This window comes from Xenopus laevis, chromosome 3L, assembly GCF_017654675.1.
Source record: "Xenopus laevis strain J_2021 chromosome 3L, Xenopus_laevis_v10.1, whole genome shotgun sequence".
Classification (NCBI taxonomy): Eukaryota; Metazoa; Chordata; class Amphibia; order Anura; family Pipidae; genus Xenopus; species Xenopus laevis.
In genome coordinates this window covers 97,627,433-97,642,183 of record NC_054375.1, presented here as the reverse complement: position 1 = coordinate 97,642,183, position 14,751 = coordinate 97,627,433, and the positions used below count along the sequence as shown (strand labels likewise).

General features: G+C 39.3%; 1 protein-coding gene across 5 annotated transcripts in view; it reads left to right on the top strand.

Moving 5' to 3' along the window:
• LOC108711293 (unconventional myosin-IXa) overlaps positions 1-14,751 on the top strand; it is a 70,419-nt gene that overhangs the window by 13,977 nt on the left and 41,691 nt on the right. For all 5 annotated transcript variants that reach the window (XM_041586670.1, XM_041586672.1, XM_041586673.1 and 2 more), the window contains exons 2-8: positions 5,614-6,519; positions 8,187-8,281; positions 9,191-9,253; positions 9,337-9,436; positions 10,166-10,222; positions 10,453-10,550; positions 11,565-11,691. In XM_041586670.1, coding sequence (XP_041442604.1) covers positions 5,674-6,519; positions 8,187-8,281; positions 9,191-9,253; positions 9,337-9,436; positions 10,166-10,222; positions 10,453-10,550; positions 11,565-11,691 — 1,386 coding nt within the window. In that variant the 5' untranslated portion in view covers positions 5,614-5,673. The remainder of the gene's footprint in view (positions 1-5,613; positions 6,520-8,186; positions 8,282-9,190; positions 9,254-9,336; positions 9,437-10,165; positions 10,223-10,452; positions 10,551-11,564; positions 11,692-14,751) is intronic.

Below are 14,751 nucleotides of genomic sequence, written 5' to 3'. Positions count from 1 at the left end.
AGGAGCAGTAACCCGTAGCAACCAATCAGCAGGTAGCATTAACTGATCACCTGTTTTAAAGCAAACATTTTATTGGTTACTATGGGTTTACTATGGGATTTTGTCGCCTGGCGACTAATCACCTCGTCTTCTGAGCGACAATCTCCCCGAACTGCCTCCTCGTGTTTTCCCATAGGCTATAATGAAAAGTCGCATGCGCTTAAGCACACGCGCCGATGTGTTTTCCGAAGTCGCCCGAAGTTGCCTCGTAATGCTCCCTCCTCTGGCCTGCTGTCTCCTTTAAGTCTCCAATTTCCTGGCACTCACTTCTTTCTGTCTGATCCTATTTTTTACTCTGTGACCACTGTTATAAATTAATGTGAAGCCTAACTTGCTGGTGCTATATAAATAAATGATGATGAGAAATTAAGTAATGTAACCAAATTATTCAGTAGAGTGGAGTTCTTTACCTATAAATACATTTCACTTAGAGTTTAACCCCCAAAAAGGCACAACATTTTCCCAGGTGCAGTGACCCATAACAACCAATAAGATGATGTTTGTTTTTAAACAGGCAACCAGTAAATGCTACCTGCTGATTGGTTACAGGTGATAAGATATGTAGGGAACCTTTCACCTTTCATTATCTAACCCCTTTAATAACCTATGAATATAGAGGAAAAATAACCAGAAAGTGCTAGCACCTTTAATTGAGTGTGGGGTGGAGCCTCACTTATATTCCAAACCTCCAGATTCCAGTTGAATCTATAGAGCTCTAGAGTCAATCCCTTGGTATTAGCAAGTATGACAGGGGTCAGAAAATAAGAACAAATAAGACTGATGGGTAGAGAAAGTGAAAACAAGCAGGGCTACTGAAATTGTCTCTTAGTACAAAGTTGATCCAATTTGCCATTTTGGAGTTATTAATTGGTTTTTACCCCTCTGTGGCAAATTGGAGAGGCTTCAGATAGGGTTTTTCATCTTCCTCTGGATCAGCAGTTAGAGAGGCTCAGTTAGAACAAAAGAGTCTTTTTTTCAATCTCATCTAATGCATAACTGTGTAATTTGTGGCTTTTCTACTGTTTTGAAATAATAAAAAAAAGGAGATTCACGAATAACTAGTGGAACATGATTGTGTTGGTATTGCCTGTAATGTTTTACATCAGCATTTCAGAAATATTTTAAATTCTGTGTTTTAAATTCAAATTTCCTAAGCAATAACCCTACACCTCAGACTTTGCAGTCGTCTTTTAACAAAAAAGTTCCCTTTCTGACAAAAAAACATAAAAACCTTCAGTGATCTTATTTAGAAACTGGACAGTAATTTCTTGAAATTAAATTATCCAGATTATTACAAGTGTGCTGCAAAATACAAACACTTGTGGGGATAATTTATCAACACTGAGCATATTTGCCCATGGGCAGTAACCAATGGCAAACAATCAAGTTGTTGCATTCTTTGTTCTACCTTCAGATGGCTTTACAAAGCTAATCACTGACTGGTTGCTATAGGTAACTGCCATGGGCAAATTTGCCCACTGTTGTTAAATAAGCAACTTTTTTCTCAACACGGAAAATAAAAATACATATACATTTGCACTATAAGCTTGGATTACCATATATTGTTTTTTCCCCTTTAAATACATATTTGAGTGCATAGTCACTTTGCTTGCAGAACAATCCTTTTCTCTATAATTGTTTATGTGAATGAGATGAAACTGCTGTGCTGCTTGCCTTTGCCGAGGCTCTCTTCACTGACTACAAGAGAATTTTACCATCTGCTTGTCCATAAAAGAGCTGTTGATCTGATGTCTGCAGAGTGGTCCTGCCAAGGCAAGCATTATTGCAATCTCCAGTCCAACGTATAAATGAAATTTTCCAACAAGGGATTATCATTTATGCTTATTTATTTTATGTTAAAAATGTGCATAGCCAGTTACTGCCAAATATACAGACATATATGATTCCTCAGATTTGGAGGAAACCATGAAATTGTGACTCACACAGACCATTTGCCAACAACTTCCCCACCCTTTGGTTGATCATTCAACCACTCCCTAGCCTTGTTCCAGGTTGAAGTGATGGATTCTGGGACCTGAAGTCCCTCTGCTTTCATCTTATATTTCTTGTAAGTTGGGTCTATGCCTCCTGCCCATCCCATCTCCTCTTCCACTCACCTTTTCAGTATGATTTATGGCCTGCCTCCTCATACCTCAGTTACTAAACTGGCTAAGACCTGCCCTCCTGCTTACTGTAAAGGTGACCATACATATAATTATAAAAACTGCTCACTTCAGACCAGCAGCTTATTGACGTGTGCATGGGGCCCTCGGATATGCCTGCGCAACCATTATCTGTCCAAAGGTTGGCTAGAAATCTATCACGTAGGTTTGAAAACCCCGTCAAGCAAGGACCATATCAACACTGATTTGTTATGATCGACAAATGAGCAAATCTCAGCTATGGTCAGTGTGTAACTGCTCTGAAAAGCAAAGAGACCCAGAAAAAAGATTAAAATATAGGATTTGTTTTCCAGAAAAGTTGGCAATCCTACTCAGTCTAAGGGATTATGTATGTCTCTGTGCAAAAAAAGTGTTTGTGAACTTTTTTATCAGCCATATCATGTCAAAAAGCGGTTACTTTTCTGTTTTAAAGTGGAAAGTTGTTTCACTTCTTAGTGTAAGTCTTAGTTTTACTAGAAACTGGCTCGTGTTTGTGGCATGGAGCAGTATAGCTATATTAGGAAAGAATTTGGATGCTTGATCGGTTCCCCTCACACAGACAAACATGCAAGATTAATGCACCCAAAGCAATAACGTTTATTTTTAACTATAAACTGAACCTGAAAGTGGCCTTTGGAACCTATTATAAATCACCACTTGATGATGTGATGAACTCAGGACTGCCTGGTTACAAGCTCAAGTTGGTCACTTGTACCTTCGATTACTTTCTCCTAACCTGAAAATATGTTTCGCTCTAGTGTAAAAAGCCAGTTGTATATACCCGCACATTTCCCAGATCTTGTGTAAATCTCCAGCATACACATACAGTTTGTAGGACACAGCACAAACTATCATTTGCCAAAGACCATTTGGCAAACAACTCAATAGTTTAACGGGTAGGCTTTTCAAGTGACAGCCCAAGTTAGACAGCCCAAGTTAGCCTTTGCAAGAAGGTAAACCAACATTTATCTTTTTAACTATTCAGGTACTTTCTTCTTAGATATTTATGACATTTAACATTGCCAAGATTTATTACAAGTATTACAAAATCTGCAGCTCTAGCTGTTCTGAATGCAGTATGGTAAATGTGTACACAGTTAGGTCCATAAATATTTGGACATTGATAAAGTTACTGTTATTTTAGCTTTTTACCACCAAAAATATTCGATTTGAAGTTATATAATGAGTGTGTGCTGAAAGTGGAGGCTGTCAACTATAAAGGAATTGTTCAGTAAAAAAATTAAAAACTGGGTAAAAAGATAGGCTGTGCAAAATAAAATAAATTTACATTATAGTTAAAAATGTAATGTATAAAGGCTGGAGTGACTGGATGTGTAACATAATAGCCAGAACACTTCTTCCTGCTTTGCAGCTCTCTTTCACTGATTGGTTATCAGTCAGTAAAAAAATCAGTGACTTGAGGGGGCACGTGGGTCATGACTGTTGCTTTTGAATCTCAGCTGAATGCTAAGAATCAACTGCAAACTCATTGAACAGCGCCCCTAAAGTTAGAAAGTTAGAGAGCTAAAAAGGTGGCCATAGACGTGCAGATTTACCTTCATATTGGACGATGGATCGTTTGGTGTCATCTCCCGACCTGCCACTAACCATTCAGATCAAATAAAGTAGTAAAAGAACAGATCAGGCGAAGTTCTGCCCCTGACGGCAATCATACGAAAGTTATGTCCGACAAAAGCTGGTGACAGTCTCCCACTGATATTGTCAGATCGGCAATATATGCAAAGATATGATCGGTAGCTGACAGAAATGTTCTAACCTGTCTGATCAGCTGAACGACCGTTCAGTGTCGGACTGACCCACAGGGATACCAGGAAAACTCCTGGTGGGCCCAGGTGTCAGTGGGCCCTCCTGCTTCAAAACATTTGGCCTATTTCATGGCCATTCGCTATTTCTATGAATTCTTAATATGAGGTCCAAAGTTCTGTTGGTTCAACTAAATTAGACTTTCATTAGGCCTAGAAAACAAGACAAAGCCAACAAAAAGACAGCAGAAATTATGGAAGTGTCCAAAGCAACAATTAGGTGCATTTTTTAAAAGAAAAGTAGGAACACACTGGTGAGCAAAATCAAAATGTCATCTATGAAACATGGTGGAGGTAGTGTTATGACATAGGCATATATAGGAGTCGCTAGTGTTTTTTTTGATGATATGACTGCTTACAAGCAGCAGGATGAATTTTGAAGTGTTTAGGTCTATACTGTCTATTCAGATTCCACCAAATGCTGCAAAACAGATAGGATGGCTTTTACAGTACAGATGGACAATGACCCAAAACATAATTTGAAGGTAAAGAAGTGTAATATTCTTTAATGGCCGATTTAGCCAAGTGACCTGAACTCGACTGAATATATATTTCAGTTGCTGAAGAATAAACTCCCAATGAACAAGGCAACTAAAGACAGCTGCGTTTAAGGACTGGAAAAACATTACTAGGCCGAATCTCAGTATTTGGTAATGTCCCTGTGTTCCAGGTTTCATTTGTTTGTGCAATTACTTTTCAGACCCTTAAAATGTGTGTGTGTGTGGGGGGGGGGGTGTTATAAAAATGGCTGTAATATTCATAAAAGTTTATATGATTTGTTAAACCCCTTGAATTAAAGCTGGCTTTCTACTTCAATCACATCTTACAGAGCCAAAATTATGAAAATTGGCACTGTCCAAATATTTATGTACAGTGTACTTTGTATATGCCCATATATGTATATACATTTATATATCTCTTCATTCAAATTTGTTTTATAATCCATACTGTAACACAAAGATTTTCCACCTTTGGGGTTAAAGCCATTTCTTGCTGTGCAAAATACTTTTAGGCTTTATCTTATCTTAGTAAGAGATTAAATAAAACATGATTTCAAAGCTGGCCATAGGTGGACAAATTTGACTTTGGACAGATTCCAGACAGATTATAGCAGGAATTGTTTTTTTTTTTGTGGGAAGTTGGGACCCCAAAGATATACATACATTCTAAATTTCAACCTAAATAACCTTCAGACTGGACCCTGTTTTGGTTCCTCTGACCTCCTGTTTGACAAACTCTACTGTGAATGTCTAATACAAGTAATTCAAAAATAAACAACTGGACTTGCTGTTTATTTTTCAATTACTTGTATTAGATATACCATGACCTGATGAATGAAAATCTTCATAATTTACGGTAAATGAATGCTAAACAAGACTTATTTCTCCAGTTCTAAGTAACTGTATGGAGATGTAAGCTTTCCAAGTTGTACAGGTCATATGCAGGAAATTTTAACAGTATTTCCTTTTCTTTTTGCACCTGTTACTTGTAAATGAACTCGTATTTATTTTTAAATGTATTTATTTCTAAATGTATATGTATTGGGAAAATATTGAAGAAATGCACTAATTCTCTGTAATTTTCAATAGGTGTCCCCCATCTAACAAAAGTCTGCCCACGCTCCTTCTGATGGGACACGGAGTGCCGCCATGTCTGAGGTGGGTGGTGGTGGCGGGCGGCGCCGCCTGCTGGACGAAGAGTTCACGCTGCAGGTATATCCTGGCAGCATCGCACAAGAGGTCATTTATTGGCCGGTTCCCGCCCGCCGGCACACAACAGCTGCGGATGTCATTGATACCCTTATTACAGCACTGCGCTTGGACCGGGCTAAATGCTATGTGTTGGCGGAGGTCAAAGAGTTTGGGGGAGAAGAATGGATTCTTAACCCTTCTGACTGTCCTGTTCAGCGAATGATGCTGTGGCCTAGGCTGGCATTAGAGGCCAGAGGATCTGGGGAAGACTATCGATTCCTCTTGAGAGAGAAAAACATGGATGGCTCTATCCATTATGGGAGCCTTCAGTCTTGGTTGCGAGTGACAGAGGAACGCAGGCGCATGGTGGAAAGGGGTTTTCTTCCCCAGAAGCAGGGACCAGAGTGTGAGGATCTTTGTGGTCTACCAGATCTAAGTGAGAGGGCATTGCTTGAAACACTCCGAACACGTTTCCGCCAGGAAAAAATATATACCTATGTGGGAACCATCTTGGTGGCTGTGAACCCATTCCGCTTTCTGCCCATATACAACCCCAAGTACGTGAAAATGTACGACAACAGGAGGCTGGGAGATCGAGAACCTCACATCTATGCAGTGGCTGATGCTGCTTACCATGCTATGCTCCGCCGACAACTTAACCAGTGTATTGTTATATCTGGGGAGACTGGCTCTGGCAAGACCCAAAGTACCAATTTTCTCATCCACCATTTGACTGCACTAAGCCAGAAAGGATTTGCAAGTGGAGTGGAGCAGATCATACTTGGGGCTGGGCCAGTATTAGAGGTGAGTGTTTAACGTTTTAGAGGGAAGATTGGAAAGGTCAGTGTGCTGATGCTCTAGGTGATCAATTCATTATCTATATGCGTAGTGAAGTTGTGAGCAAACAGAAATTGAACTTACATTTCCCTTAAAGGGGTGGTTTGCCTTCAAACAACTGATTGGTTTCAGATAGATCACCAGAAATATTTTTTTTTTCCAATTACTTTCTATTTTCTAATTGTGACCGTTTTTCTAATATCGAAGTGTAAAGTGTTATTTTTCACCTTCTGAAGCAGCCCTGGGAGGGGTGGTCGCCGACCCTGTTAAACTGTTCTAAATAAATAGATTTAGTTGATACATTTCTTATCTTTGTCCCTGCTGAGCAGATCCTCTGGGTTTCATTACAGTTGCTAATACTCCAGAGATGCTGCTGAGAAATGTATCAACTAAATGTTGCAAAACTGTTACAGTTTAGAGTCTGCACCTGAATTACTGAGCTGCCAGACTGAAACACCAGAGGCAGGAACATTCAACTTTAAACTTTTCCAAAAGATTTTGGAAAAACAGTAAAAAAAAAAAAATAATGGAAAGAAATTGAAAAAAGTCTTTATTTCTGGAGAACAATCTAAAAACTACTGAATTGAAAAAAGTGTTTGGAAGGTGAACAACCCCTTTAAAGGAAAAAAATGGTTTTCAGACTTTTGAGAAACATTGTATGTCATTGATTTTCATTTTTAAGCTCTATATAAAAGGACTTTAGTTTTTGAAGTCCAGTAAAGTGCTCGGGTGATGATGGAGAACACAAAATGGTGATGCTTAGATGTTTAATTTTCATTTGGTGTCACACAAAGTTAATGCAAATTAATGCACATTTGTGCTAGTTTATTAACATGACATATTAAACATTATATTCCTTTTTTAATATATGAATTGTATTTTTTTTGAATTTCCAGTTAAAATATTGAACTACTTAAAATACTCCAAACTTAAACTCCACATGGGCACCCTAATCAATCTATCACTGCTGGTATCTACATACTTTTTATTGAAAATAGTGTATTTGAATCAGTGCATTTGGTTTTTATAAAACCAGGAATCTTACAACACCAACAATAAAGTGCAGCTAAATGAATCTCTGGTTAAATTTTTATTTTTTTATTTTAATGTTCATATAGAAAAGAATACAGGACTGCCTATGTTAGATCCCCATAAACGTACCTTCTTTATCGTGTGGTGGGTCCCCTTCCCTATGAGGAATTCAGCAGACATATACTGTTCTGCACACTGCGTACATGGTGATTGCATGACTTAAAGGATGATAGCCACACTGAAGAATCTGGAAAAGCACATTTCGTCAGCATGGGGACTTTAATAGTAGTGGCAAAAACAACAGATAATCAAATAATGTATTATTCAGCTCAATGGATTACCTGACTACTATGTTAAAGGGGGAATAATTAAGTATAAGTTAATTGTTTATTGAAATAAGCGATACATCAAATATAACTAATGTTGTTTTGTGTTTCTTTTGACTTGGTTATTATCAGACAAAAGGAATGTGATAAAAAAAAAAAAAAGATTGTGACGTTTATTTTATATCTGGTTGATGGCTAAAAATATGTCTTCTAGTCTTTGCTTATTTCACATGCACTGGTTCTCTACAATGTTTTCCTTTGATCTGTTTGTATTAGGCTTTTGGAAATGCCAAAACATCTCAAAACAATAATTCCAGCCGCTTTGGAAAATTCATCCAGGTCAACTATCATGAAACAGGGACAGTACGAGGGTAAGTGATAAATGTTTTGTGTGTGGTGTTTCAGTCCCTGCCAGTGCACGTTGACTTTTACGTGTTTCCATGAGTGTATGCATCTCTTTAATGTGCTTCATTATCAAGAATTTATCACTTCTTTCATGTTCTGTAGCACATGGCTCTCTATTATATAGTGTAATAAGAGGTGCAAAAGGTCTAGTCTCATCTGTAGCAACCAATCAGCAGGTAAAATCTATTGGTCACTGGTTACTTGTTTAAAAGCAAACATGGCAGGCAGGCCAAGAATCAGCCTCTATGCTGGCATCAGCCTTCTTCCTTGCCTGCACCTGGAACCCCTGTTTTGGCATACATTTCAGCACTGAAATCTGTTCTGCCTGCACCTGGGCTGATGTAGTGGTTTTGGGTGCAGGCAAGGAAAAAGGCTGCTGCCAGTGTAGAAGCTGATAGTTAGTCTGTGTTTTTCCACTATTATTATTATTATTATTATTAGTATGTATTTTTAGAGTGCCAACATATTGTGCAGCACTGTAAAATAAATGTGTTTATACAAAGAAATCTCATGAGATCGATACATATTACATACAGAGTTACATGCATATCAATCAGTACCGGTACAAAAGGTGAGGAAGGCCCTGTGCAAAAGAGCATACAATCTAAAGGGGAAGGGAATGAGACACAAGGTGTGGGTAAGAAATAAGCAGGTGAGAGATGTAGTATATGGTATTGCAATTGGTAGCTCGGGGTCCCCAACCGCTGGGCCGCAGACACTCCTGCACTGGGCCACTGAGCCCAACGCTCAAAAACGATTGGACGCCGGCGCGTCCAAACTTGCTGCCAACCCCCGCCGACCCCACCCCCCAGTCCTTTTGTTGTTATGTGGTGCATTATGGGATAACTAACTATATTAAAAATGTGTCTCCACAGAGCATATGTAGAAAAATATCTTTTGGAGAAGTCAAGGCTGGTTTATCAAGAGCAACAGGAAAGGTGAGTGTGATTTTTGGAAAGACTACTAAAGCTGAGATATTGTGGCAGCATTAATGCTTTATTACCTCATACTTATTTGGCAGGAATTATCATGTGTTCTATTATCTTCTTGCTGGAGCAAGTGAAGAGGAGAAGGCAGAGTTCCATTTGGAGCATCCGGAGAGCTATCACTACTTGAACCAGGTGAGAGATTACTAGAGAGCTTGGTGGGTAGGTTGTAGAAAGTATTCACAATATTTCAGGGGTCATAGGGAAACAGAAGAGATTTCAAGTTCAGGGCTTCCTGTTTAGTTAAAGAAGAGTTTAAAAGAACATGGTCTGTGTGTGTGTCAGTGGAAGTGGGAAATAAAGCTTGATATACATGCAACCATCACAATAAATGATACATAAAAGTTCATATTCGTGAATGCATAAACCAGTGTACTTTCCATCATTCTTTAGTTCATAGGGATCCCTGTGACTTAGCTGTGGGTCATTGTTTGGCAGTAGTGGTTAGTCATGGAAAGAATTCACACTGCTGACTGCATCAGCCTTTATGTACTGTACAACATGGTGCACATCAACTTCCAACATTTATCAAGGCTTCAGGGTGATTCTAGAGCATTGTGCTCTACAAAATATCAATATTTAAATTTGTATCAGAACAACGGTGCAGCGACCTTCCAGCAGATTCCAGACATTGATATAGGTTGAAGCTAGATATAAAGCTCATTTATTTGGCAAATTGTTATTATCCCCCTATATAGCACTATGTATTGCAGTGATTTGTGGCAAGCACAATATACCTCAGCATTCAAGTTTAGTGATGTGTTGAATGTCATTTTTAACACCAAAGTAATTAAAATGCCGTGCTCATGTACTAAAAACTCTGTGTGCATGTGTTATATGCCCTTCATGTGTGTTTCTTTATAGAGGACGCGGAAGCCACAAAGACAGGTCTGGGGAGAAAATTACGATGAAGATGAGACAGTGAGTATTAATTAAGGGGTAAATGATTCTATATTTTGCCTGGACATGGTAATTCATATTGTACAATGCTTTCACTGCAAAAGTTGCTGTCTTTGTAGGTGATTTATAACTTTCTTTGTTCTTATAGGGCAGTGCTTGTTGTATAGCAGTAGTCATATTTCATTATAAAACATAGTGCTGTCTATGATTCAGTGCTGATTGTGCATTGTGAAATTCTGCTTTTGTTACAGGACTCCTTGGGAGGAGAGGGTGAGGATCTTAGACATGACTTTGAACGGCTGCAGCTAGCAATGGAGATGGTTGGTTTTCTACCAGCAACACGAAGACAGTGAGTATGTGAGGGGCAGCCTGAGCAAGTTTGTAAAAAAAACAGAGAATTTAATTTCTGTAGCCTGCCAATGTTTCTGTATATATTAAAGAAAGGTTTTAAAACAGCTACCATGTTGGGTGCTTTGGAAGCCATTCTGTAACAACTGTTCAGTAGCTCATAGCTTTTTTGTATTAGTCCAATTTATGTTGAAATTTGTTGGCCAGTGTTTGAATAGCAAGTACGATTTTTGGTTCATGTATGGAGAGAGACGTAACGACCGATACCGGCAAAAGACTTGGATATTGGTCAGTCTGAATTCACTAGTATTTTGATTTTAGTAGGCTTCCTTTAAATATCAAATTTGCCCCTGTATCTAATATCAATCCGCAATCTCTTGTTCTTTCTAATATAAATGATCAATATTCATACCTTTTGGAATTTCTTAATTTACATGTATTGTACATCAGCAAAATTGTTACATTTAGGGCAGAGACACGCTGCTATTTTGGGAGATTAGTCGCCCAGTGACAAATCGCTTCTTCTTCGGGCGACTAATCTCCCGGGATGGCACTCGGAACGCTTCATTTTCTGAAGTCCCCTGAAGTTGCCTCAGTAGGATACTCCGGACGGCATCGGAAAGCCAAAGAAATCCGAGTCCCACCCCACCAGCGATTTACATTCTAGCCGACGGTTAGGCAGTTTGTGGTTGCTTAGTTGCCCGAAGAAGAAGCGATTTGTCGCTGGGCGACTAATCTCCAGATATAGCATCGCGTGTCTCTGCCTTAAACCTTGTTTTATTTTTCAGTGTAAACTGTTGCTATTTTAGAACTACACAATGGCAGCACTAGTCTAGTGAATTCTTATTTCTGGAATTGTTATCACTAGATCTGAATGTAATGCAGTGGTTTTGATAATAAGTCAGCACTGCTAAGTGAATTTAAAGCTTGTGCATTAGCATATTGTTTGAATATTTTCTCACTTAGTTTATCGCTCTCTCTCTCTCTCTCTCCCCCCCCCCCCCCCCACTCACAGGATAGTCTCACTGCTTTCTGCTATTCTGCATCTTGGGAACATCCAGTACAAAAGGAAGACATATCGTGATGAGTCGATTGATATTTCAAACCCCGAGACCCTCAGCATTGTGTCTGAGCTTCTAAAGGTAAATCTGGATATTACATGTTGCTGTGGCTCTGCAGCTGTGATTGAATAGCAGTTCTTATAATCTTGACTCAGTTGGTGAACTTGTGTGATAGTTCAGAACAGCTGGCAAGCTTTTGGTTGCTTATCGATTGGTAAATGTTAAGCCAAGCTGCATTTATAATGAGATCTGAAATCTTGAGCTGGAGAGCAAAGGGCTTCAAAACCCTGCCTTTAATTCTCACGTGTATTTTTTCAGTACTATAGAGTTAATTTACTAAAGGGTTCAAGGTGCAAAGTCCCACTTGCTTTTGTCCATAATGCACTTTACCTCGTTTACTCACTATAATAAAGAGCTGGCCACTGGTCCTGTATAAATTAATGTCAATGGGAAAGTTTGGCTTGCAGCAGAAATCATTATACATCATTCCTATAAGTGCCAGCCCCAGCCAGTTTACAATCAATCGTACATTAACATACACTATGGGCAATTTTAGGAAGGGAGGAAAAGGCAATACCAAAAGGAAACCCATTTAGGCACAGGGAGAACCTGTCGAAATCTAACTCTGGACCCCAGCATTGCAGAAGTGCTACTCACTGAGCCACTGTAAAATTCAAACGTTCCTCGCAGAAAAAACTGCATTAATCTTTATAATAGGGAGATAAAACGAAAATGGTTTACATTGCAAGACTGCTGTGTTTCCATAAAGTTCCTGAACTAGATTGTGTTCAAACATTATTCTAGCGCTAATTACCAACCATTCACATACATAACTATAAAATGAGCCATAAAACATGATTGCACATAATAAAAACATTGTGTTGTTTGTATACCTAATTTCCAACTGGACAAAGCATTACTCCTGCAGTTCTTTCAAACCAACTCTTTTAAAGGGAAATGTAACTTATATGAATGTGGGGTTTGCTTTTTTTTGTTCTGAAAGAACAATTATTAAATTATTCTCTTTATTTGTCAGATGTGAATGTCAATAGATGCATGCATAACAGTGGTCTTCAGTAGCTTTTTTTATTATGTTGACTTTGGATAAATTAAATACAATTGCCCCTTCTTCCACATCTCCTCCCAAAGCTGTGTTGTAAGTCTGATAATTCTTTCACAAGAATCTACAAAAGCTCCTACTAAATGGGAACATGACCTGATATCATTCAAGTCAGGACCAACCTAAAGTGGCAGAAATATGTAAGCCACAGAAAAAAGGTTTTGCTTGTAGAATACACATATACCATAAAGCTGTCGTTCTTCTAAAGTAAACTACCCTATCCAAAGGGACTGAATAGAAACATAAATAATTAAAAGTAACAATAAAATTGCAGCCTCACAGAGCAATAGAGTTCTTGTATGCTGGGATCAGTTACCCCCATTTAAAAGCTGGAAAGAGGGAGAGGCAAATCGTAAAAAAAAAATAAAAAAACTGTAGACAAATAAGTCTTATTGAAAATCTGCTAAGAATAGCACATTCTATCTACAACATTCTAAAAGTTAAATCAAGACACCTTAGTTATTCTAGTTGCTTACCTGCTTCCCTAGGCTGACACTCTTCAAAAACCGTGCCAGCTTGGGGTTCTGTTTGCTGAGTGCTGTGCTGCCATATTTTTTAAGTTTTTCAGATGCCCACCATCAGCTTGGCTGAGTTAATGTGCAGTACGGGCAGGGTCAGACTGGAGCCTTGGGGGCCCATCGGGGCTGGAAGTCCCTGGGGGCCCCCTCCTGACCGCTAAACTCCTGCCGCAGGCATGTACGAAAAGATCCTGGGACATGCATGTGTGGAAAAACGTTGCAATGTGCTCGCATGCGTGAAAACGGCTGTGCCGCAGCACATCGGCTGGTCAGCCAGGGCAGCAGGTCTGGCCCGGTAGGGGCCCATGAGGTAGAGTCCTGCAGTTGGTCGGGTACCCATGGGTTACCCATAAAAAAAAAGTACACTGCGGAATGAGGGTAGGATTTTCAGGTGCGGGTATAAATGCCGGTCTCATCTAAATTTCGTATATTATGTTATAATGTCTGTATGTTAGTCCTTTTAAAATTTTACAAAACGTGTTTCTGTCCCCTCCCACTTTTGATGATGTCACTTCCGGGTTGTAGCAACATCGCTTCCTGTTTGATGGTGGTCAGCGGATAGCGGGTCGGGTTGCTGATAAGGCAGTTGCGGGTCCGTGTCGTGTAGTGGAGCAAAGTGGGTAAATATGTGGGTTGTGGTTTGGGTTGCGCGCTGCAGGTTCGGGTCTTAGAAATTGGTTCCGCGCAGGACTCTACCATGAGGGCCGGGGCCCAGCGGATTATTTCCTGTTGTCGCGCTGGGCCAGTCCGACCCTGAGTACGGGACTTTTTCTAAGATTTTTGTACTGTGCATGTGCCTAGAAGAGGCACAGAGGACACCTGAGAGAATAAAAGAAGATAGTGACATGGCACTCGGCAAACGGTTGAGCACCAGCCCAGGGTAACGGGTAGCATATAGAATCACTTGGAGGTGCATTACAACTTCCCACTCCCAAGTGATTTAACTCCTTTAAAAGTGAACTACTTTTTAAGGACAGTAAAGTAAAGGACAGGGACCATTGCCTCCTATTATAAACAATTGTATACATTTATGTTCTATTATTGTATTTCTCCACATCTGCTCAGTTGATGTATTTTTTTTTTTTTTAAAAGTGCAGCACTGTGTATATAAATAGCACTATATTAAAACAAATATTTGCATACAGTAAGAGGCCATAGTTTGATACATTCCTGTGGATGTGCATGAATGAAAGTAAGCATGAATATTCTTCATAGGCCAAAAAAGCATTATGTTCATTGTTATCGATATTCATTTCATTCTCCCCTCTGCTGAGTCAAACAATTCCCACTCATGTAATGCAGAGAAGGAATGCTTTACTAGAACACTTTTATAGTCATCATTTAAAGGCCTGCTGTTATCAGAAAGCAATCAGGTTAAGCAATTAGGGTAGGGCTGCATTTGCAGCAAAAATGTTCCCTCCAAACATAAACAGAAAGTGATTAGAAAGTCGCCCCCGGGGCTGTACTTCCTGGGAGTTTTGCTTTTAATAGCAGCACTAAGTA